Source organism: Scomber japonicus, chromosome 4, assembly GCF_027409825.1.
Source record: "Scomber japonicus isolate fScoJap1 chromosome 4, fScoJap1.pri, whole genome shotgun sequence".
Lineage (NCBI taxonomy): Eukaryota > Metazoa > Chordata > Actinopteri > Scombriformes > Scombridae > Scomber > Scomber japonicus.
This window is the reverse complement of record NC_070581.1, coordinates 4,176,623-4,200,804: the sequence shown is the minus strand read 5'-3', so window position 1 is coordinate 4,200,804 and position 24,182 is coordinate 4,176,623. Positions and strand designations below refer to the sequence as shown.

The window sequence follows — 24,182 nt, the reverse complement described above, 5'->3', positions numbered from 1 at the left end:
GAAGAGCCTTCTTGAGACATTTGGCGATTACTTTTGTGAGGATTTTACAGTCTATGCCAAGTAATGATATAGGCGATAAGAACTGGGTAAAGTGAGGTACCGTCCTTCAGGATCAGGCAGATAGAGGTCTGCCTGAAAATTTGAGGTAAAAGACCTCTAGACATTGCTTCATTAAACATTGCAAGGAGTAGGGTTAGGTGATAGACTGTTTGAGAATTTTTTGAAAAATTCCACAGAGAACCCATTGGGGCCTGGGGTCTTCCTTGATTGTGTCACACCCGTGAGGGTGGCTAAAAGTTAAAATGTCCTTAAGTAATATTAAAAACTCTACTGGGGAGATTTACTAACTCAAACAACACACACGAGGTTACAGGAGACCAGTTGTATTTTAAAAGAATAAATAGGTTAAAAACCAGTCCAATGATATCAACAGTGTCCCAGGGTCCAATGTGTGAGGTGCCTAAAAGTCCAATCTATGATGGGGACGCTACTCTTGGGGGTCTGGCGTCCACCGTCGCGTGCAGTGTCTGACTCCAGCAGGTACTGGAGGGAAAGGAGATAGAGAATCCAAAACAATAGACCTTTCCGTCCTCACTTACTCATTTTGAGGTTTGTTAACAGGCTGAACTAACTTGATCCATTTTAAGGTTAGGCCAACTAGTGAAACCAAAAAAAATACTAAATCAATGAAATTATATACAATAAACAATTGAAGCAAAACTCACACAAACTTAGGTAAATTAATAAGAGAAATCACAAATAAAATACACCAAAATAAGCATGCAAAATACTAGTGGCCCTCCCCTTTTTGTTTCGGTTCAGTAGTTAAACTCTTTTGATATAATCAGCAGTTCGGTGAATGGAGCATAGTCAACGGCAGAAGGACGAATTAAAGAGGGAGACTTAACTGGAGGAGGGGTGAAGCGTACATTCACCCCTCCACTTTCCCACATAGCATGTCTCCCTCTCTGTAACAGCCGGATGCCTATGGTCTCTGTTGCTGCTCCTTCCTTGTGCAGTCAAGCTACCAGGTCTCTTCTCATTCCCTTGGGTACAGTCAATCCGGCTGTAGGCTGGTTGGGACCCCATGGTTCTCTCGAGCTCCTTCTTTCGTGTCCATCCGCTCCTTCTTTTGGCATCGGTCCTCTCGTTTTCTTAGCCCCTGCACACCTGGCTTGCATTTCCTCAATCACCTGGCTGGAGGTGGGTCGGGCTCGCAGCGCCAATCAGCACCTGTGACACACACATGCACACACACACTACACCCCGTGACAATTGCATACAACTTATGGCCTCCTGAACCTCCCCCAATTTGAACGGATGATCAAGCTCATCTCTCTCACTCGACAAAGAGGGCAGAGTCATTTTTTGGTAAAATGTATCTAAGTCTGTGGGACTCTGATTACATTCACAAGGTAACAAATGTGTTATTAATTTGGCCATAATTGGTGGTTATAGTGCCTAATGGTGAGTCATTTGTTGAGCCGCAAATGATTGTTGTGCGCAAAAAGCCTGCATGTCTTGTCCCCATATTCGAATAACCAATGGTGAGCCCTGAGAAATTGTTGTTCAGCCTGTATTGTTGACACTATCTCTAATGTAGGAGAGGTTGGGTACTGTCTATCTAACTCTAACTCTATCTATCTGTCTATCTAATGGCCTCAGAGAGCTCCTTTATTTTAGCCAATTGCATCTTCTTGTTCTGTGCTGAATAGCTAATAATCTGTCCTCCTAAAAAAATGTGATCTGTGTATCAATAAATTCTATGAAGTAAGGCTCTGATCGGAGGAGACGATTAAGATTAGGACTGTCAGGAAATGCTAAGCCAAAGGAGAAAGGGGCATGGTCAGATATTATTATACTATGACAAGTTGGTTGGCTAATCAGAGGTTTAAGTTTGGTATCCAAAAGAAAAAAATCAATACGAGAATAAGTGCGATGAGCAGAAGAGAAGAAGGAGAATGCTTTGCCCGTTGGATAAGGGGATCCAAAAGGCTGTATTGTTCAATGAAATTGTTAATAGAAGTTGCTGTCTTAGACATGGGGGTAGATCTAGTTGAAGGACAGTCCACTTCAAGCTTAATTACGCAATTAAAGTCCCCACCAATAATCATAGCTTTGTCATCAATATTTGGGAGAGTTTTTACTTATTTAATTTACTTATTTTTATTTACTAATGCAAATAAAACAACCATGCTGTTGTCTATTGGGTATGGGGGTTGAAGTCAAAGGACAGAAATAGGATCAACAAGTTAATAAAAAAGGCAGGATCCATCATTGGTTTGCCTCTTGACTCACTAGAGGAGGTCATGAAGAAGAGAGGAGGCAGGAAACTCAGTAGCATCCTGCACAATAAGGACCACCCATTGTTTGGTGTTTTTAGTGAATTGAAGAGCTCCTTTAGTGCCAGATTAGTGATGTCACGGTGCTCTACAGAAAGATTTAGAAGGTCCTTTGTACCTGAGTGCAGTGAGGTTTTTTAATGAACATTGCTGTTGACTGCTGAGTGTTGTGTATTGTGTGATTGATGATGTGGTGCTTTGCACTTAACTTGTACTGCCTGAGTCTGTATGTTTCCTTACTGTATGTTGGCTGTTTTTGTGAAAAGGTGACATTACATTTTTTATCTTATCTTTGTCTTGAAGGTACTACAGCATTCTTCTGGTTCCATATGCATATCGGATGGAGACGTGTACACAGTATTGACATATGTAACCTGTATCAAAACGATCAAACAATTTTTTGTCAACAAAAAATTACGGCTACCCTGACTCACCTCTCCTCTCCCCCCTCTGTCAGCCAGCCCTGTGCTTAATATGTAACTATTGAAATGTTCACACAAGGGCTTTCATAAATTCCTACAGTGTTGCGGCACTGCGCCTTTGCGGGTTAAAAGTTAATGACAGTGACTTGAAGTGAGGAGGAGCAACACATCTCCAGCTTGTCAGCGCAGCGGTGTCACTCATTTTTGCATGGGATGCAAAACATTAAAAATAACGTCATAACAAAAAACAAAAAAAGGTGCCAAGGACACGTGCCCCCCATGCCAATTTAATTGTGTATTGGCAATCTAGAGCAATGACAATCTACAATTTGAAATTTGCACAGCCCTAGTCAGGGGCTCTGTACTGTATTAAACATATGTATATGTCCGGTAGTTGTTCTGTATTATATTGTCTAGCATAAACTCTGCTCACAATACATAATGGTGGATGTCATGTGGTTCTTCATCTTCGTCTTCTAAGTGGTGTATTTCCGGCACACGCCCACTATGTTTGAAATGAGAAAGGCGTGTACTAGGGCCAGCATTAAGATTGTCTATTTTGGGCTACTGGTACAGTATACCTACAAAATGGCGGCCTCCATGGACGTGGGCCCACTCCTCATGTAGATATGAAGTGTTCATTTTCTGGTAACAAAACAGCAACAATTCTTATTTTCAGGCGATTATACGCTAATTAAAACAAACTTACAAATATTATATTCCATCTTCTGCTAGATGCTACTATAGTCTACACATTGGACCTGTACTCTCTTCTTTAGTTGATTTAAAACAATTTTAACCATATCTACATGGAATAATAAAGACGCTTACAGAGAACACCAAAAATATGTAACAAAGTAAAAAAGACATCAAATGAAAAGAATAAACAATGTAGAAGGTTAAAAAGACGTGTTTTTAAGAGTGATTTGAAGGTATGGGGGTCTGTAATTCCACAGGGTGGGGGCGGCAGCGGAGAAGGCTCTGTCCCCCCAAGTTCGGTGCTTGGTCCGAGGGGGTAGGGCCAGGAGATTTCCCTCTGAGGATCGGAGGGCACGGGAGGAGGTGTAATGGTGGAGCAGGTCTGTGAGGTAGATGGGGGCCAGGTTGTTAAGTGATTTGTGGGTGACCAGGAGGATTTTGAATTGTATACGGTGTGAGTTGGGGAGCCAGTGCAGTTTTTGGAGGACAGGGGGGATGTGTCCTCAGGAGCGGGTGTGGGTGAGCAGGCGGGCAGCGGAGTTCTGAATGTATTGGAGTTTATTGAGGAGTTTGGATGATGAGCCGTATAAGATGCTGTTGCAGTAGTCTAGTCTGGATGTTATAAAAGCATGAATCAGGGTTTCGGCAGCAGAGAAAGTGAGTGAGGGGCGGAGATGGGCAATGTTCTTGAGGTGAATGAAGGCGGTCCTGGTGATGTGGTTAATGTGGCGGTCGAACTTGAGTTGGCAGTCAAAGATGACTCCAAGGTTCCGGATGTGAGGGGAGAAGGACAGAGTAGAATTGTTGAAGGTGAGGCTGAAGTTTTGGGTGGTTCTGGTGTGGGATGTGGGACCAATGATGATGATGTCAGATTTGTCACTGTTCAGTTGGAGATAGTTTCTTTGCATCCATTTTTTAATTTCAGTGAGACAGTTGCTGAGTGTGGAGTGGGTTGTGTTTGGTGATGGCTTTGGTGGAGATGTATAGTTGGATGTCGTCGGCATAATAGTGAAACTGGAGACCGTGATGATGGATGATTTTGCCAAGGGGGAGCATGTAGAGGATGAAGAGGAGGGGACCAAGCACCGATCCCTGGGGGACACCTTGTGACAGAGGAGCAGTGGTGGAGGTGCAGTTGTTTATGCTGATAAACAACGGTTGGTGAGGTAGGAGTGGATTCAGGTGGGTGCTGTGCCAGTGATGTGGGCTGAAGATTTCAGTCGGGAGAGCAGGATCCACTCAACCACTCCGGTTGATGGTATCAAAGGCTGCTGTGAGGTCAAGAAGGATGAGGATAGTGAGGAGGTTGTTAGTGATTTTGAGGAGGGCTGTCTCTGTGCTGTGTTGAGATTGGAAACCGGATTGGAAGCATTCAAAGAGATTATTGGAGGTGAGGTGGGTTCTGAGTTGAGAGGCTACAGCACGTTCCAGGATTTTGGACAGGAAGGGGAGATTGGAGATGGGGCGGAAGTTACTTGGATTGTCAGTGTTGAGACCAGATTTTTTGATGATGGGTGGAATGGCAGCCAGTTTGAGGGTTTGGGGAACATAACCAGAGCTGAGGGAGATGTTAATGATGTCGGTGATGAGTGGGGAGATGACAGGGAGGCAGTCCTTTGAGTTTGGATGGGATGGGGTCCAGGGTGCAGATGTAGGTTTTTATCCAGGTCATGAGAGTTGTTAACTGTGCTGGAGATATTGGAGAGAACTGTAACAGGGGCTGGATGGTGGCAGGTGGTGAAATGGGAGGGATTCCAGAGGTGTTGAGGTTACTGTAGATGGTGTCTATTTTTGTTTGGAAGTATGAAAGGAAAGATTGGCACTTTTCAGTTGTAAATGATGAGGGAGTGTTGTCGTGGGGTTTGAGGAGTGAGTTTATGGTGGAAAACAGAGCCTTGGAGTTGTTTGAGTCAGAGTGGATGAGGTGGGAGTATTTCCATTCAATATTTCTATCAAACTAAGATAGATGCACCACAAGTTCAGGAAGAAACCAAGAAGTAGCAGGAGATCAGAAGGACCCAGCTTTAATCAAGCCCAGTTCAGTGACACCTGGACAACATTATTGTAAGATTCAGACATTAATCTAACATGTTTCAGACCTGCCTGAGTCACATTAGTAGCAGTAGCCTTTTCTGACAGACATTTCTGTAGATTATGTTATAGTTGCAAAATAATAGAGAAGTAAAAGAAGCAAAATACATGAAAGTTGGTTTGTGGTTGTGGAGAGCTCTGTGTGTGTGTGTGTGTGTGTGTGTGTGTGTGTGTGTGTGTACCATAAGACATGGCATGTTGTGTTATTTATGTTGATGTGTGATGTAATGTCATCATTACATAAAGGTATGTGATTGTGATGTGAATATAAAATAACAATGTTATTACCTTGGAATGGGTTTTCTCAAGTCTTTCTCTTCACAAAGTATGTGCACATATTACTCAGATTCCTACAGATATAAAGCATACTCTTCACACTAGGTTATTTTTTGCTCTTGATTATTACTATTCTGTAAGGCATGCCAATTTCTGCCTAAAAATGTTTTGGTAGACACATTTTTGCTTTTGTTGACACTATTTTAATCTAATCTTCACCAACGTTGGTACATATCAGAACCCTGAAGAAAACTAAAACTAGTGGTTGGATGGTTACCAAACTGTTGAAAGCATGGCCTGATGCACATCACTCTTCATAACTGAACTGGATTGCAACCAAGTTCGGGAATGTTGTACATACAGTCACACTGTATACATAGTATATGTACATAACATGTACATTACATAGTGAATCATGTCACCAATAGCCCCACCGTGTGGTTATTAATAAAACACCACCATAAAATGTGTTCACTGCCATATCTCTTACATAACAGAACATAATATACCATGTTAAGAAACTTCTGCAAGGTTGTACAGAAGCAGATGCTGAGAAAAAATCTATAGTATTTTCAGAAATGTTTCACAATTTATTCCAGCTTTCAGCATTCACACACATTGACCTCAGGAAATGTATTTGTATTTATTTATTACTATGGATCATACTTCATGCACAGTTGTCATATATAGAAATGTTTAACCTAATAAAACATGGGACCATGATCAGCTTTTATGTGTTTTACATTTTGGCTAATACCTCATGACCAATAAGGCCTATCAAAACAACTTTGTTCCAGGGGTGATTCTAGGATCAGACCTTTAGGGGTCTCAGCTCCTAATGAGAATATGACATTCAATGCCCTACAAGTGTTCAAACCCCCTGCTAAATTACTCATTTCAGTGGATAATATAAATTACAACAAGAAATATTAATACATAGTAAAGCGGTCGACTATAACGTATGTTTCAGAATAAACAATCACAGATTTCTACAGAGAGGACCCTAAGATAGTTAATGAATCCTTAGAGAAAGACAATATTAATGACAGAACTATCCAAAGGACAAAACCCGTTAAAAATAAAACCATTTGAACCTGTAGCATAATTGTTTGTCCTATCTCTAACAGACAGGCTCTCAAAATAATGAAATAATTTTTAGGGGAAAACATGCAATAATAATTTCCTAATTTTCAGGGGTGCTGAGATCAAATTCCGGGGTGCTTGAGCACCTCTAAAAAGGGTCTAAAATCACCACTGCTTTGTTCCTTGGATGATGCCAGTAAGACTAACATTGACCACAGTCCTATTGAAAAAATCTTCAGCCATTTTGCAGTCTATGGTAAACACATTTTTACTACTTTTGGCACACATGTCATCAAGTCATCAAACCCTAACCCAGACCTGCTAAATATCATATTTAGATGACCCCAAAGATAACTTTTTAGTCTATTTTGGAATAACACTGTTTGTGTGGAATTGATTACTTAATATTTGAAAGTGTGGCCTGATGCACTTAAAGGACCACAACTCTTCAAGACTTAATTGTATTGCAACCAAATGAGTGAATATTGTATTTACAGTCACATTACACATACAGTTCTACTAAAAGGGGGCACTAAAATATTATTATTACTAGGTATTTCAGCACTTCTGTAGGCTTTAATAAAATGAAAAATAGTGTGCAAGTTCTCTATAAGAATCTGCATGACATACTGAGACATGGCATCCATAGCCCTACCTTATGGTCATTTGTAAAACCCGACCATACTACCAGCACATCTCAGCAGGAGCAGCAACAGTAGCCATCAGTTTGCAGCTCTCACATTCATTCCTCTGTAGGACTGTGTGTAAGGGTGTGTGTGTAAGTGTGACTTAAGGGGAGAGGGGTTGAAAGTATGGAGTATATTATTAGCTGCACCATCTGTTATGTTGTTGTGTGGTTTCAGGAGCTGAGATGAGCAACATATGCTCTCTATCTTTCATTGGCAACAAACGTTTTAATCTTTCACACTGCAAACATGATAGAGCACCAGTTACTGTTTTATCATTGTTTTAGCAATGAAAAAAGGTGTTTCTATTCTATTAAAAATATAACTGTGAAAAAATATACTGATGTTTTCATGTGTGATGATGATATATTTATAATGTAGCCTACCTGCTAACCCCATTTGCTCACTGTTTACATTGCTCATCACTTGTAACAAAAAAATGTACATGACAATAGAATGCATGCATTTTTTGTATGAATATACTATCATTACTGTTTTTGTTCATTAGAGGTTTGCACATCTAATCATTTATAACAACACTTTTCTTTATTCTTTACCTGTGTTGCCAACACAACAAAGCTGTTCTCTCTGATTGACTGGTGTCAAGGGCAGCAATGAACTGCACTGGTTGATGGGTTTGGCTGAAAATAACTTGGTTATGGTAACATGTTTCAACAAAGTGAAATACCACTAGTTATATATAGTATATAGAAGCCTATTAGATAGTAGGCCTACTTCCGCTATGTATGCACCATTTAAAGATTGAAGAATTGAACTAAGTGACTGTTTTAATGACCCGAAGGGTCATTAAAACTTGGGCCTGATTTACTAAAGGTTTGCGTGTGTAAAAACGTGTGTAAACTTGATATCACCCGCAAAAATTGTGCAAGCTGATGACTAAGGGGGTGCACTGAGGCTTACGTCTTTCAAATGTCCAGGATAATACGTCCTGTCACGTTTGCCATAATGAAAATGCAATATTTTTACCCCAGTGTGCAAAATACAGGGCACATATGTTTAACACACGCATTGTGATTTACCAAACCCGAATTTTGCTGATGGTAACTGCAACTATATTACGTTTGAAGGGAATGTGTTTATCAGCTACGCGCTGCGCAGATGACTGGTGTTGTTGTGATGAGGAGGATACGGAGGACAGAATACGCAGTGAATAGTCCCCCCTACCATCCACCCGTGTTAACATTTTTGGAGTGGAATATTTTTGGTTTTACCAACAGCATTGCCTTTGTCGTAAATACTCTCCCATAAAGCGTTTTACTGATAATATTCAGATTTTTTGCTGTAAATCTATGTCCGTAACCCTTCCACCAGAACCTCTGATTCCATCGGATCAAATTTCATTTTGCGCTTGCAGGCTTTCTGTTCGTCCAAACTCTTCATTAAGACACGCAAAACTCTAACTTAAATAAGCCTACTGCTGTCTCCACCTTGCTGCACTTGTTGTCATTTACGCAGTTATTCTTAACCAAACGTGTAGTCTGTTGGACTGCAAACGCAATTTAGTATTCTTTATTTGGGATCTTAAATCAGGCCCTTTGTGCACCAGCGGACCGTGCAGCTCGCCGGGTGGCAGTGCAGGCAGGCGGGGCGGGCTCTCCGTGGCGGCAGGCTGCAGCTTTCCGCGGCTCCTGCAGGAGGCAGTGCAGCGTGGTCTCTCTCCATGGTACTGAAGATTGGATTAGCTCTGATCATGGTGCTGAACAGTTTAGGGGTGCTGGACTGAGCATAAGGCCACTGCCACATTTATACAGTCCGTTGGGTTGTGTTCTGGAGGTGTAGGCTGCTGTGGTAACAGCCATTGTACAGTGTTAGTGAACGCCTGTCTACCAGACCGGAGATGTCGGAGCGGAGGGGGAGGGGAGTGCAGTAGTCTGAGTGTAAGGTAAGGCTTTATTTCCTTCTGACAAAGACAGCATGAAGCGCACTTATTTGTCGGTATTTTTGGAGGCCGTGACTACAGGCCTGACGGTGGGCTTTACAGCGAGCAGGGAGCACATGAATATTAAGCAATGTTTTATCCGCTGCGATCGTCAAATGCTTCCAACGGTTTTCCATTAGTGAGAAATAATTTAAACTCGTTCCGAATGTGCGGACGGATTATTATTGTGGCTCTTTCGTGCCAGCGGCCACAATGGCGGCCGGTGTCGAAAGAGTTTAAGTCCTGTGGCCTTCGTATGGGTCGTGTTTTGATAGTGTGCATGTTAAGGAGAGTTCACAAGGCCTCGTCCTGGTTAGGAGTCAAGCTGGCCTACATCTCTGAGTCTTTTGTGTAAAATGTTTAGCCTGGCGAAATGTAACAGTCGTTAACCGTTTGAACTGATGGCCACGGCCGCGAGCACTATAGTCCCTTTAAACCGGGGTTTTCGTCAACGTTTTCTGTCCATGACCCAGTTCAAAAGCTCCCGAAACTGTCACGACCGCTGTTGTCAAACTGTCATGTGACATGGTTTACCTTTGTTTGTGTTCTAGTTCAGAAGGATCTTCAAATGAAATATTTTAGCATATGCATGTATGTATGTAATGTATGTATATATATATGTGTGTGTGACGTGTATATACACACACATATACACACATATATATATACATACATACATAGGCTACATACATACATATGTGTGTGTATATATATATATGCTTAGCTTAAAGTATTTTTACTTAAAATATCTGCGTACTTCTTCACCCACTATATATAATATTTTGTAGCTGCAAGGTCTAATGTTTCATATTGGGGGTGTCAGATGAGTCCTAGCCTTCCCAATACACCCTGAGAAGACACCAAAATGGTCACTTTCAAGTGAAAACACTGTGTCTCTAATATCAGTGTAGTTCCCCTTTGAATGACTGCTTTAAGTAATTCTACTTCATCACAAGCTGACAGCAATGATGTGTGTTTTGTGTGTGTGTGTGTTGTGTGTTGTGTGTGGGTATGTGTATGTGTTTCATCCAACAGAAAATGAGTTCAAAAGTCAGATACTGAACAAGCAGTGGACCAGGGAATAGCCAATCAACCACAAAGGAAGAGCCTCAGCATCAAAGTACCTATTTCCATGTTTCTATATAATCGTCAGTGCTGCACTTTATCACATAATATCTTAATCTTGATCATGCCCCTCTGTTATTCAGATGAGCCAAGACACTACAGAAACACGAACAAGGACACGCTCCAAAGGCATCCGGGGTCAGTATAGACACACATACACACACACACACACATTCACACTCACAAACATATTGCATATTCATGCAGTCCTTGCTGACATGGCTGGGAAGCTGCAGGTGTCCAGACCCAGAAACCTACTCCAGTTGGAATACTACTATTTAGGAATAAATAGCATGTGAGCACAATATTAAAGTGAAGCATTAAAGGGCTAACCCTAACAAATCTCATGAAGACATTATGTAAATGTTCGATGTGTACAATGTGTAAACACTGTAAACACTCAAACAAAAGGTATCATTGCTTTATAGAGATTTATAGCTGTCATATTTTTTGAATGACTTTTATTTCTGCTTCTAACGGCTCTTCTCCTGCTGTTTTACTCTCAGTGTCGCCAGAGCTTGTGGGACAAGAAATAAAGCAGGAGTTGAGGTAAGTGATCTCTGGCTTCAGCTGAAAATGATCATAATGTAAGAAGTGTGAGTATACAATGATGGTTAATTTTTGCCTTGCTGTATGTCAGCAGCAGCTGTCCCACCCCCGGATGTGATGGCAAAGGGCATGTCAGTGGGAGATACTCGCGGCATAGAAGGTAGGTGATTGTACAAACTCACAAACATGCAAGTGATTAAAGCGATGGTTCTGCGTAATTTCGACCTAGCATCATATGCACCGACTGAACAAGTTATCAGAGTAAGGTAATGACCAAAAATGTACAGAATTGTAGTGTGCCATAAGGGTGCATGCAGTTATGCAAGGTACACCAACATATATATATATATATATATATATATAAATATATATATATATATATATTGTATATATAAAGTATACTCAGTATATATATAAATAAATATATATTTTGCATTTTTAGTGTAGGTCGATCATTTTGACTTAGTCATTTTAAAAGTAGCTCGCACACAGAAAAATTGTGGGCATCCTTGGCCTATCCCAACTACACTTGAGTTTCAGAACCAGGTTGATGAGTGGACATTATCCTTTAGGATTTTCTGCTAGACAACAGAATACATGGTTCCATCAACTCAATCAATGAGTCTACCAGAACCTGAAGCAGCAAAGCATCCCCACACCGTCACCACCATGTAAGACTGTCGCCATGATGTTCCAATTGTGGAACACTGTTAACTTTACACAAGATACAATGGGATATATGTCTTACAGAAAGTTCCACTTTCCACTCATTAGCCAGCAGAACATTATCCCTGATGGCTCAGGGGTCAAGCACTATAAATAACTGTAACTTATACAAAGATATTCCTTTTTTTTCAGTAGAGACCCAGAATAAAGATATGAACCTATAGATATGCAGAATATGTCCCCTCATAAAAAATTGTACTTTTATTTTATATCAGAAAAAATAAGGAAGGAGGCAAATACTGTTTCAAGGTACAGGCATCCAGAAGGTGCAATATGCACTACATCTCACAATATTAAAGTGTTGGACAAAACAACATCATGCTGTTTTACATTACCATTAACTAGATTTTACCAATACTTACATACCTACTCTGCACTCCTAAGCATACTGGGATGCCCGATTGTGAAGAAAAGGAAGCTGGAAGAGGCTGAGGCTGAGGAGAACCAGTCTGCTCCCAAAAGGAGGAACCAGCCTGCCAAACAAATAGCAGATGAATGCTTTGCTGCAGACAGTGATGCAGCAGAAGAAGAGGAGGAGCAGAAAGAGGATGAAGAGGAGGACGAAGAGGAAGGCCTCAAAGAGAAAAACAGAAACAAAACAAAAGGCCGGCCAGTGTCAATAAAAAGTGAGTGAAAGCAGTAAAGTTAAAATGCAAAACTGCCATTACATTACATTGCTAACGTGTAGAGAGCAAATAGGGTCAGAACAAGATAAATATGGGCCTCATGGTCAGATTATCAAATCAGTTCAGACAAAAAGAGGAACAGTTCTTTTCAGTCCAATAATAAGGTGCATGGAAGCACAAACTAGATGTTCCGAAGTTCATATTTATACAAGAAGTTTGAACTTTAAACACTTCTTTTTTGGTGTTTTTTTCCAACAATGCACAGTGGGCCTGATTTACTAAGATCCCAAATAAAGGGCACTAAATTGCGTGCACAGTGCAATAAATTGTGTGTTTAGTTTGCGTGCATTTTGCGGGTGATCTACTAAGAATAACTGCATAAATGAAAACAGGTGCAACAGGTGCAGACAGCAGTATTTAAATGAGGGTATTGCTTGTCTTAAAGGTGCAGTCTGAAACTATTTATAAAATTGTCATTATGATCTGACAGTAGAAGAAGATACAGATAAGCTGTGACAAAATCCACTCCGAATAAAACCAATCAGAGCCTGGAGGAGTGTCAATGACGCTGTACACACACTGCTAGCACCCGGCCTCCGCCCACCTCCCCCAAACAGTGCGTGCCCTCACGCAGTAGTGCCCCTCCCCCGTGCAGCGTCTGCTTTGCTCTCACTCAGTCAAACAGGCTTCCTCTTTTACTGTGTGGACAAGCCTTCTTGTGCGTGCAGTGTTCGTGCAGGTTCCTCTGTGGGGAGGGGCTTTGACGGAAGTGCTGCTGTGCAGCAGAGAGGAATAAGGAGGTACCTTGAGGTTGTACTTGTTGAAATTTTCTGGCTAATTCCACTTTTTTCTCATAAAAAGTTGAGAAAATTTGGACAAGCAGAAAGTCTGCAAGCACAAAATAAAATTTGATCAGGTTCTAGTGGAAGAGGTTATAATATAATACAATATGTTGAGTTATAACAAAAACAAATATTACCAGAAAAAACAACATTTGTGAGAGTATTAGTGACAAAATCAATGTTCTTATTAAAGAACATATTCTGTATTGAAAATATTCCACTCCAAAAATCCAAAAATCAATCCAGTTCCTCTGTCATTGTGCCTCTGTCTCCTATTCACAACAGTGACAGAAGTCATCTGTGTGCAGTGCGCAGCTGGTAAATACCTGTCCTTCAAAGGTATTATTTATAGATGTAGTTACCGTCAACAAAATTACATTCGAGTTTGGTAAATCGCAGTGCGTGTGCTAAATAACATATTTGCATTTTCTCCTCACTGTATTTTGCACACTGGGGTAAAAACCCCCCCTAATTCATATTTATTATGACAAATATACTAAAAGAACGCCTACTATCTTGCACAGTTGAAAGACGCAAACGTCAGTAAGTTGCATACTGAACCATGTTTAGCTTTCAACTAGTTGTGATGACGTAAATCATGTTAATAGGTACATACTTCAAACTGAGATTTAATGTGAGCAAAGATGAATGTGAAAACGGCCTTCTAATATCAAACTCAGACAACGAAAAGGGTGACAATAGATGCCAAAACACATTTTTTAGTGGGGATTAGTTGGGAGGGAGGGGGCTGGCAGAATTTAAAGATGTAGTTACTCTTTAAAATGAACCTACCCTGTGATTTGGTGTCATAAAACAAGTTCAGACACTCATTTGGCATCTAGGTTCAATAGGCAATGTATAAGAGGAGGGTTAAGTTGAATACGATACTGCTTGAAAGTTTATAAATCCTTTAGAATTGTACTATTTCTGCATAAATATGACCCAAAACATGACATATTATATATTTTACAAAAGTCTTAAAACTAGATAAAGAGAACCCTAATGAACAAATGACACAAAAACGTATCATACTGTTCAACCCTGCACATCAGTTTTAGCCAGTTCCTCCTTACATATAAGCCTCAACTCAGGGTTGTCAGTAGGCTTTACATAACCTGCTCACTTCAGGTCCTTCCACAGCATTTTTCTAAGATTAAGCTCATGACTTTGAATCAGTGATCAAGTTTCCTTTGCTTTAACCATTCTTTGGTAGAGAGACTTGTGTGTTTAGGGTTGTTATCTCACTGCATGACCCACTTTCTGTTGAGGTTCAGTGGCTGTGGTTAGGGCAACCGCCACTCAATGTGCCTCTGATGGCGTTGTATCAACACATGTCTGACTACAGAGTAGCATGTGTGAACATCTAAACAGGGGTATATTCAAGTGATTAGTTGAGAGGAAATGGTGAAGACATTAAAGAACAAAAGATCTCAGCAATCATAAGGAGAAAGAGGCGCTTGCTTCTATTTCCACAGAGATGTGCCATGCGGATGTCCTTATTCGCCAATCACACTCTGATTTCAAAATGTCACAGCCACAGTCTCACACTATAGCAAGCTAACACAAAACAGTCCCAAGCAACTGGACAAACACAAATCAGGGCAATGTAATAAACACAACCACAACAAGCAGGAAATATTAGTGCTCCTCAGGATTAGGGTTGGGCTACCAGAACAAAAGAGACGGTCTGTCACTATACAACAAAAAAAAGTGGTAGCAATAACGCCTAAAATAATACACTTTAGAAACCTATTTCTCCCAGACTTAAGCCTCTTACTTGTTTTCATGAAGAAACGAGTAGCATGTGTTTCAGACCATCTTTCAGGTCTGGCTCGGTTCCTTGGCTTGGACAGCTGGGTGGAGGCCCAACATCACCAAAAATATCTCTTATTCAAGCAAAAAGTTACATTTTGGTCCCATCCTCCACAGAACATGTTTCAAGATTCAAGATTCAATACTTTATTGCCATGTCGACATAATCGACTGGAATTTGTTTCGGTGTGTCACACAAATACACCAACATTCACTCTCAGCATTCCAAGATAAAAACAAGTGCATAAATAAGATAAAATCAAATAAAAGTAAGAGTAAAATAACAGTACTAAGGCACCTGCTGAGGGAGAGCAGCAGCAGCTGAATAAAGTGCAAACTCTTGAGAAATGGTTTTGTAACCCTTTCCTGTCTGGTGAACCTCAACCACTGTTTTTCTAAGATAGTTACAATTATCCTTTGTTCAAACCATGATGTACTACGACAAAAGAAGAAGACCCAGATTTATCTTCTTTAAGAAAGGCACGGCATCCAAGTCTCACACTTGATTGTCATCCCATTGACTGAAACACTCAGCCACCCAACATGATAACAATATGAACATGTTTTAGGTCATATTCATGCAGCAATAGAGCAAATAGAGCAAAGTTGACAAACAAAATGATTAATACATCAAATGTAAACACCAAATGTTTAAAATTGTACATAGTCCCTTTACAAATATATTAACTAATAACATAACTTTAAAGCATCACTGTATGTGTGTATATTGCAGTGGGAAGGGTGTGTCATCTGAGTGTAGCAATAGATTCTGCCCAAACTAGCTATTAGGCTTTGTCTCATAAAAGGATATGTTCACAAATGTTCAAGTATGTCTGAAAGTATCAGTCAGGAGCCTAAATCAACAGTGAAATATTTTTTTTTCTTGCCACAATCATTCTCAGAGCCTCATATAAGTATCAGATAAACTTTTAAATGCATTGTTGTGCAAAATGACTACATAGACACAGGAAGGGGAAACAGGACTTACCCCAGGTTGTGCAGTGGAATGAACATGTTGTGGATCTCCTAAACCAGATCTTACTCAATATGCCTAGCAGAGGTCTCTTGAGTAGTGAAAAAGCTACTGAGTGGCAAGGCACTGGGCATGGATGAGATTTGCCCTGACATGCTAAATGATCTGGACATTGTTGGACTGTCATGGCTGGCATGCATCTTTAGTATAACATGGAGTCTGGCATGTGTTGACTTGCAAGGATGCTTGAGGTGTCACAGGAGTTTGCACAGCTTGTCTACATGTGTTTTGTGGACTGCAACCTTTGGTGCCCCAAGGAGAGCAATGTTTGCATTTTGGCAGTAAGTCAGAGTCATTATCAATGGGTGTTGATACTCAACAGGTGCCTTGATTCTGTTTGTGATTTTCATAGACAGAATCTCAAGAAGCAGCCAGGGAGTCTGGTTTGAGGACTTCAGGATTGCTTTTTCGCTTTTTGCAGATTATGTAGTTCTATTTGCTTCAACATACCATGAGATCTTGCATGCACTGAAATGGTTTGCAGTCATGCAAATTCTATTAAATTCTAAGTGGCTGGGATGAGACTCAGCACCTCTACATCTAAGTCCACGGTGCTCTGCCAGAAAATGGTGGACTGAGCCAGAAGGCAAAGCTCTTAATTTACCAGTTGGTGTATGTCCCAACCATTGACTATGGTCATGGTCTTTGAGTAATGACTGAAAGAATAAGATTGCAGATAGATTCAGAATCAGAATCACTTTTATTACCTTATACACACAGAATTTGTCTTGATGGATCAGCAATATACTTTTTGCCTTTATTTAGATACTAATTGGCAGAGATGCCGACAGGACACAGGGAGAGAGAAAGGGGGTTGATCTGCAGCGTAGGTCCCCCTGCCAGATTCGAACTACGATTATGTGGCATGCGCTCTAACAACTCAACCACACTCCAGCAACATACAGGGTCAAGAAATACACAAAAACACATACACGTGCCCTGGTGGTTGAGTGGTTAGAGCACTTGCCACATAATCACAGCGTCCCTGTTTTGATTGCTGCAAGTCATTCCCCTCTCTCTCTCCCTGTATCCTGTCGGCCTCTCTGTCAGATACTGTCTGAATAAAGCCCCCCCCCCCCAAAAAAAAAAAAAAAAATTGGATGCTAAACTTACGTAATTAAAGGGAACATTATTAAAAATATAAACTAAAATATTCTTTAACCAAACTGAGTTGTACAAGTTGTACAACTACTACTCCTGGTAGGAGACTCTGCAGATAAAGACAGCAGCAACATGCTGGAAGGACTACATATCAGGTCTGGCCTGAGAATGCCTTGGAGCTTTCCAGGAGGAGTTGGAGGGTGTTGCTGGGGTGAACGATGTCTGGTTTTCCTTGCTCAGTCTCATGCTACTGTGACCCTGTATAAGCGGTGGAAAATAGATGGAAGGATGACTGTGTGGATACACTGTGGTTTTTGCCCCCTTCACTGTCATTGAAAGCACATTTGAAAGGGATCTTTTAATAGACAGTATGGACAGAAAGAATTATTACAGTGAGGAAACTATCTCTCAGTGTTCATATGGGCATCTGACTGTTGACACTGAACTATCCTTTAATTCTAACACATCAGATAAAGTCAGCAACAGGTTCATTCACAATGCATGTCTTGAGTTGAAAGTTATGATGTAGAGATGAGAACAATAAACCAGAAGATTCATTTGTACTTTGAATCCTTAGCAGACTGCTCACAGGTGACCACAGAGGACACAGAAGCAGTAGAAGCAGCAGTTTGTTCTCTGGCTGAAGATGACAAACACGAAGGCGTCACCGCAGAGACTGAGAACAAAACTGAAAGTGATAAAACTAGTGAGGAAGAGAAGGCGATAACAGAACCCCAACTGACCAATGGTCTTCAGCAGAAGGAATCACAGGGCAAGGAGGAGGAGGAAGGTCAGTTGGTGAAAAAGAATGAGCCATTCGAGCAACCGGAAGAAGAAACTGAGAGAACTGAAGTTAAAATTAAAGAGACAAAAGAAGAAGAGGAGGAAAATGAAGCCGAGGAGGGGGAGGAAGAGCAGGAGAGCATTTTAGAGAGGAGGGAGGTAGAAAGGCAGTTGATGAGTCAGGAAAATTCTGATCATCAATACTCCAGTGGCGATTACAACCACCAGACCAAAGAATCTGCAGTTGAGCAGAGCAAGAGGAAGGAGATTGAGGAGAAAGAGGAGTTAGAGGAGAAGGTCCAACAAGAGGCTGACACACCTTACTCCTTAAGTCCACAAATTCTGGGATCTGATGCTGAGGTGTCTCTCAGGGAAGAAAAGGTCTGCACTCCTGTGACTGAGGAAGAGGAGGAGTATGAAGAGCAGGAGGACAGAGAGGAGGAGGAGGATGACGATGAGGAGAGGCAGGAGAAGCAAGCAGGTGAGGTGATGGAGGAGGAAGAGGATGACCAATACTCCAGCAAAGCCTCTCCAACTACAGTGGTGATAGAAGTCTGCTCTGAGGAGGATGATGAAGAGGAGGACGAGCAGGAGGAAGAGGAGGAGGAGGAGGAAGAAGAGGAGGAAGAAGGAGAGGAGCTGGATCGTGTCTCAGAGGGATCAGGAATCACAGATGATTCAGAGAACTGGGATATGACTCGAGGGAACCTGGGGCTGCTGGAGCAGGCTATTGCCCTGAAGGCTGAGGAGGTGCAGGGGGGTCAGGAGGCCAGGGGCTCACCAGACTACCAACCATACAGCAGCTCCAGCAAGAGCTCTGAGCCTGCTGCTGTGGCCCGCCGCACCGCTCACTTCAGCAAAGGTACACTTCTATTTCCTTCGATATGTCATATTTACTGTATGTAACAGTGTAAGGATTTTGTCTCATATTTCTATGTTTGATAAATGCCATATTTCTCACGTGTTTGATGATGCAATTCTGACAAGGGGCCTCCACTGATTCCACACATCAGCATGATTCCTGCTGTTCTTTGTGAAAGAAGCTCATTTTCTCCAGAGGGAGCGGTGTGAAAATTGTTAAATTGCTAAAAGTGATATAACATGGGTCAGTGTTGGGTGGGGCTGAAGTTTGAAAATGAAAATAATCTGTGTAGAGTGTAGGGGGTGCACTCAAGTGAATGAAGTAGCACTGTGGGTAATGTAGGTAGCCGGTTTTGAAAGGGAAGCAGAATGTGTGTTTTTGTCTGCTTTTTTCTGTTCATTACAGTAGGGCAATGCCAAATCGGTAGAGTGCCTGATGATGCCTGATATCGCTCAAGATCACACAGCATCAAAAGATTAATTTGCTCATGTCCTATGTTTGTTTGTATTAGACATGGCATTTTGATGTTCCAATGGGTTTTTAAGAGGGAAACAAATTTCCCAATACTTAAAGGAACGCATTAGGCACTTTAGAATCATGAACACTGAAGGAATCCTAACTGAAAAAAGGTGACTGCAAAGCAACATCTTTACAGCAAGTAGGTGGTTGTTTAACAATGAAGGCAATTCCCATGATCCCCGCTACTTTACGACATCAGCAATCATCATTGCTTTGATTAAGAGACCACTATTGGCAGAACATTACATATTGTGTTTAATCAAAGTGTTTTAATTTTAAAATCGCAGTCTATATTGCTGTCTGTTGTAGTTGAAACCTATTAATGATGCATCAAATATACACAAACTAGCATGATGGTACAGTAACCACTTTTAATTATGTTAATAATGATGCTGATAATAATATTAATAATAAAAATAAGAATAATAATGCTTGATATCAGGTCTGAACCTATTGTTTTGCTTTAATTTATTACCATAGTCATCTAAATCCTACCTTCTTGTATTCAGAGAAGAGGGAAGTCAAATGTCCAACCCCAGGGTGTGACGGGACAGGTCATGTGACTGGGCTGTACCCTCATCACCGCAGTCTATCTGGATGTCCTCACAAAGACAGAATCCCTCCAGAGAGTGAGTACACATTACCTTCTATACACCAGGAGTAAACTAATCCCACACTCCTGATGCAGATCCTGTCACTAAAATAGATACTATAGACTTCTCTGTTTCACATTTTTTATAGGATATATAACATATTGAAAGCTTTGAGAGTCAAAACCCAGCGATATTTTGTTACTTTGATTATTTTCTATGGGTTACTAAGAGCATTATTACTGCTCTTACTGTCACTAGTTATGCAAAAGTACTAATACCACTAACTTTACTATCATTACTGTTTGAACGATATTGTTCTTGCTTCTGCTTGCAATGTGAAACCAGCTACAACAGACTAAACAGACTGACTGCTGAATGCTCTGTGTCTGCTGTGTGTCTGCAGTTCTGGCCATGCATGAGAACGTCTTGAAGTGTCCAACCCCTGGCTGCACAGGCCAAGGCCATGTCAACAGTAACCGCAACACACACCGCAGGTCCATAAAGTACACACACACACATACACACAAAAGCATACGCAATATTCTGACACTTTCTCTTTTTTGATATGAGTAAATTATAGGTGTGACAAGGACACGTGACATCCATGTTTTCCTATCACCTATGCTGAACTTGAGTTTCTATTTCCAGTAGTGGTCCATATTTAGTTTTAGGGCCTTTGGAGTCAGATTCCGACATGACTGACCTAGTACTAATCATACATGAATAGGTTAAAAATTTGAACTAAACAATCTCATCTAATACTACTAACATGTGTATACTGTGTGCTTATTAACTGTCTGCCTTTTTATGAAAGTTTTATTCCATTAAATGCATTTGTATATGTCACTCCTGTCAGTCTGTCTGGCTGCCCCATTGCAGCAGCGGCTAAGCTGAACAAAAACCAGGACAAGCAGTTGCATTTACAGGCTTCAGGCAATGAACCCTCATCCAACTCTGACAGAGTGCTCAGGTGAGACACACAAGCCAGGTGTTTTTTCATTCAGTATCTCAATTCATAAACACATTAGAATACATCTCACAATGATTTTCATGTTACTTTTTTTTCCTCCAGGCCCATGTGTTTTGTGAAGCAGTTAGAGATTCCTCAGTATGGTAGCTACCGGCCCAACACAGTGACCACCACACCTCGGGCCAACCTGGCCAAGGAGCTGGAGAAATATTCTAAGGTGTCGTTTGACTATGCAAGCTTTGATGTCCAGGTGTTTGGAAAGCGTATGCTTATTCCAAAGACATCCAGCACCACTGAAACGTCACCCAAAGCCTTCAAATGTAAGCTACACACATTTTTTTTTTTCGGATTATATTTTGGTCATTTTGTCTTAATGTATATTTTATTTAAAAATAATATTTTAATTCATTTAAAAATATATATTTATATAAAAATATAAAATTATATATACATATATATATAAATACATATGTATATGTAGGAGTAGCCTCACTACGGGGCAAGGGAAGGGACTTTGGTTATTAATAATGATGAATAATTATCATAATTAATTATTAATAAGAAATTAGAGAATAAGCAATACTAATTATTAATTTTGGGCACCACCTGGAAAGCAGGAACTATAACCAAATAGTTAAATTAGCCTCAATCAATCATAAAAATTAGAAAAGTGAGGGAGTAGAGTTCAAGCTCTGACTATTTTGATCAGCCACTTATCACAATAACACACACTTTGGCTAAGCGGTGCCGATTTCGGCTCTATGGCGGAAAGATCAGCCTTGTCGTCAACAATTCTTGTGGGTATTGGTTTGTCCGGCGTCTGTGATCACTGGCTCTGTCGGATCCATTTAAATGGCGTGTTAAGGGGCAACATAGGCATTGGCAGTTTGGAAGGACAGCTTTGGGTCCTGACTGCACCTCAGACCTAGCCTGGCTAACGGCAGACCCTACCACACTTGAGGTAGGGTCTGATGAGGAGCCGTTCATTTCTTCGTATTTTAGGCGGGATCAACGAATGTCGATCAAATGTTTCTGTACGCTACTGGACAAACTTATAGCCAATCATATCAACGATTCACAATGACGTATACAGAGCCTGTAGGGAGCAGCGCGAACATTTCCTTTTTATGAAGGAAAAATCATGTAGCACAAGTTTTTGTTCTATTTTCAAAGTGAACTTGCCTTCCAATTCATTTAGCACACAATCTACTGCTGCTTGGAATGGTTGCTGCACCTCCGTGACCGCCATGCTGGATGTGAACAGAGTTGCTCTACGGTCATCATTGTCTCAAACCCACCTCCCCGTTCTGTGATTGGTTCCCTATCGCAGGCGAAGATTTTGTCTTGGTGGCCATGCTAACTTTCTGAGCGTGGAATGTTGCTGGAAAGAGAGCATTGGTTTAACCAGGCTACCACAGACCGGGAAGAAGAGCAAATAGAGAGCGAACAAGCCTTGCACGTCTCTTTTTGAAGCTCCATAACGTCAGCAGCTGGAAGTGACGTCAAGTGTCTCTTAGATAATGAGGGACAAGAATGGATTTAGGTTGATCCTCCTTTTGGCTTGGGGGAAGGGTCCTCGTGCCCCCTTTCTGTGTTAAAGTATGATTTTGAGAAGGTCAACAGTGAACTTTGACACTCGCTGTTTGACCCTTGATAATATTCACACCCCTTCACTGATAGGAGTGTGTGTATTACATGTTTTTATTTTGTTTGTATAAAGATGTTTATCATGAATTTATATGAGGCTTCAACTGTCCAAATTTGTCACATCAACTAGGCATCTTCCAAAATTAGAGCCTTTTTTAGTATTAGATTCCCTCTTTGTGCTTTCCTGGACAGTGTTTTTGTTGAACTGTGGAGGATGGATCAACAAAAACAGAGACATTTGCAATAAAAAGTATATATCCTCTTGATTTTAGTAATTTGAACAGTTGAAGCCTCGTGTAAGCTCAGAAAAACATCAGATGACATTTTTACACCAAGGGATGCAAAATGAATCACTGTCACCTACTGTCGCCTACATTGAACGCACAGACGGGGGTCTTATAATAGACAGTATGAACAGGAGGAATGATTATAGCAAGTAAAACCTGTTTCAATGGCAATATAGGCAGAAATTGCCCCATTTATCAGAACATGTAGCATTACTACACAGTAGCTGGTAAATTAAATTTTACATTAAGTTTTCCCCACACAGCTAAATCCTTCCCAGAGGCCTCATCCCCCAGTCACAGTGTGCCAGGAGGCTTTTGTAAGAGCGCTTCATCCTCCAGTGGGTTTGACTACAGTCAAGATGCTGAGGCAGCCCACATGGCAGCAACAGCCATCCTCAACCTCTCCACCCGCTGCTGGGAGAGACCCGAGAGCCTCAGCACCAAGCCCAGGGAATCCTGCACTAAGGTACACTGGCTTTCAGTCACACTCTGCTTGGGACTTACTAAGACTACAACAGTTCAACTGTGTGGCCTTCTCATGGTCTCTGCTATTTTCATCACTTCACTTGCCCTGACTGTGCATTTGAAACCTTTAGGAGCCAGACATCGAAGTAGATGAGAATGGTACCTTAGACCTCAGCATGAAGAAAACCAAGAGGGAGGGCATGCAGTCTCCAGAGCCCTCATCGTCCTCATCTTCATCCTCTCAACATATTGGAGCCACGTTGTCTCAGGGCCACACTCAGCCAGAGTGGGAGGGGCCACTAGACTTCACGACAGCAGGCAGAGTCAAGGAGGAGGACCACGATGAGGTAGAGTTCAAGCCTTGTTCAAGCCCCATCATTGTGAGGAGGAACAAACAGATAGCAAGAGAGGGGGTTACCCCAAATGTTTAAACAACAATGTTACATCAAAGTTATGCACTGGGTAACGTTTTTTGGGAAATGGTAGATAAAGTGTTATAACAAAGGAGGAGGATCTTAGGTCCCTAAGCAGTGAATGCTACAGCATCGATCTAATTTCTCTTAAGAATATGTAGATACTTAGTTAATACTGTTATTAACCAACAGGTTGTTTTTTGTTTGTTTTTGTTTTTTTCAATTCATACCATTATGAAATATTAGAAAAGCTTTGATAATACAGATTTAAGTGGAAAAACAGTCATGCAT

General features: G+C 41.1%; 1 protein-coding gene across 1 annotated transcript in view; it reads left to right on the top strand.

Moving 5' to 3' along the window:
• The first annotated feature begins 10,746 nt into the window (after positions 1 to 10,746).
• The window catches only part of myt1a (myelin transcription factor 1a), a 54,298-nt gene continuing 40,862 nt past the window's right edge, over positions 10,747 to 24,182 (top strand). Inside the window, exons 1-11 of the mRNA XM_053318332.1 lie at positions 10,747 to 10,801; positions 11,170 to 11,212; positions 11,304 to 11,372; positions 12,323 to 12,564; positions 17,930 to 18,997; positions 20,026 to 20,145; positions 20,513 to 20,603; positions 20,966 to 21,079; positions 21,182 to 21,399; positions 23,277 to 23,479; positions 23,610 to 23,825. Coding sequence (XP_053174307.1) covers positions 10,747 to 10,801; positions 11,170 to 11,212; positions 11,304 to 11,372; positions 12,323 to 12,564; positions 17,930 to 18,997; positions 20,026 to 20,145; positions 20,513 to 20,603; positions 20,966 to 21,079; positions 21,182 to 21,399; positions 23,277 to 23,479; positions 23,610 to 23,825 — 2,439 coding nt within the window. The remainder of the gene's footprint in view (positions 10,802 to 11,169; positions 11,213 to 11,303; positions 11,373 to 12,322; positions 12,565 to 17,929; positions 18,998 to 20,025; positions 20,146 to 20,512; positions 20,604 to 20,965; positions 21,080 to 21,181; positions 21,400 to 23,276; positions 23,480 to 23,609; positions 23,826 to 24,182) is intronic.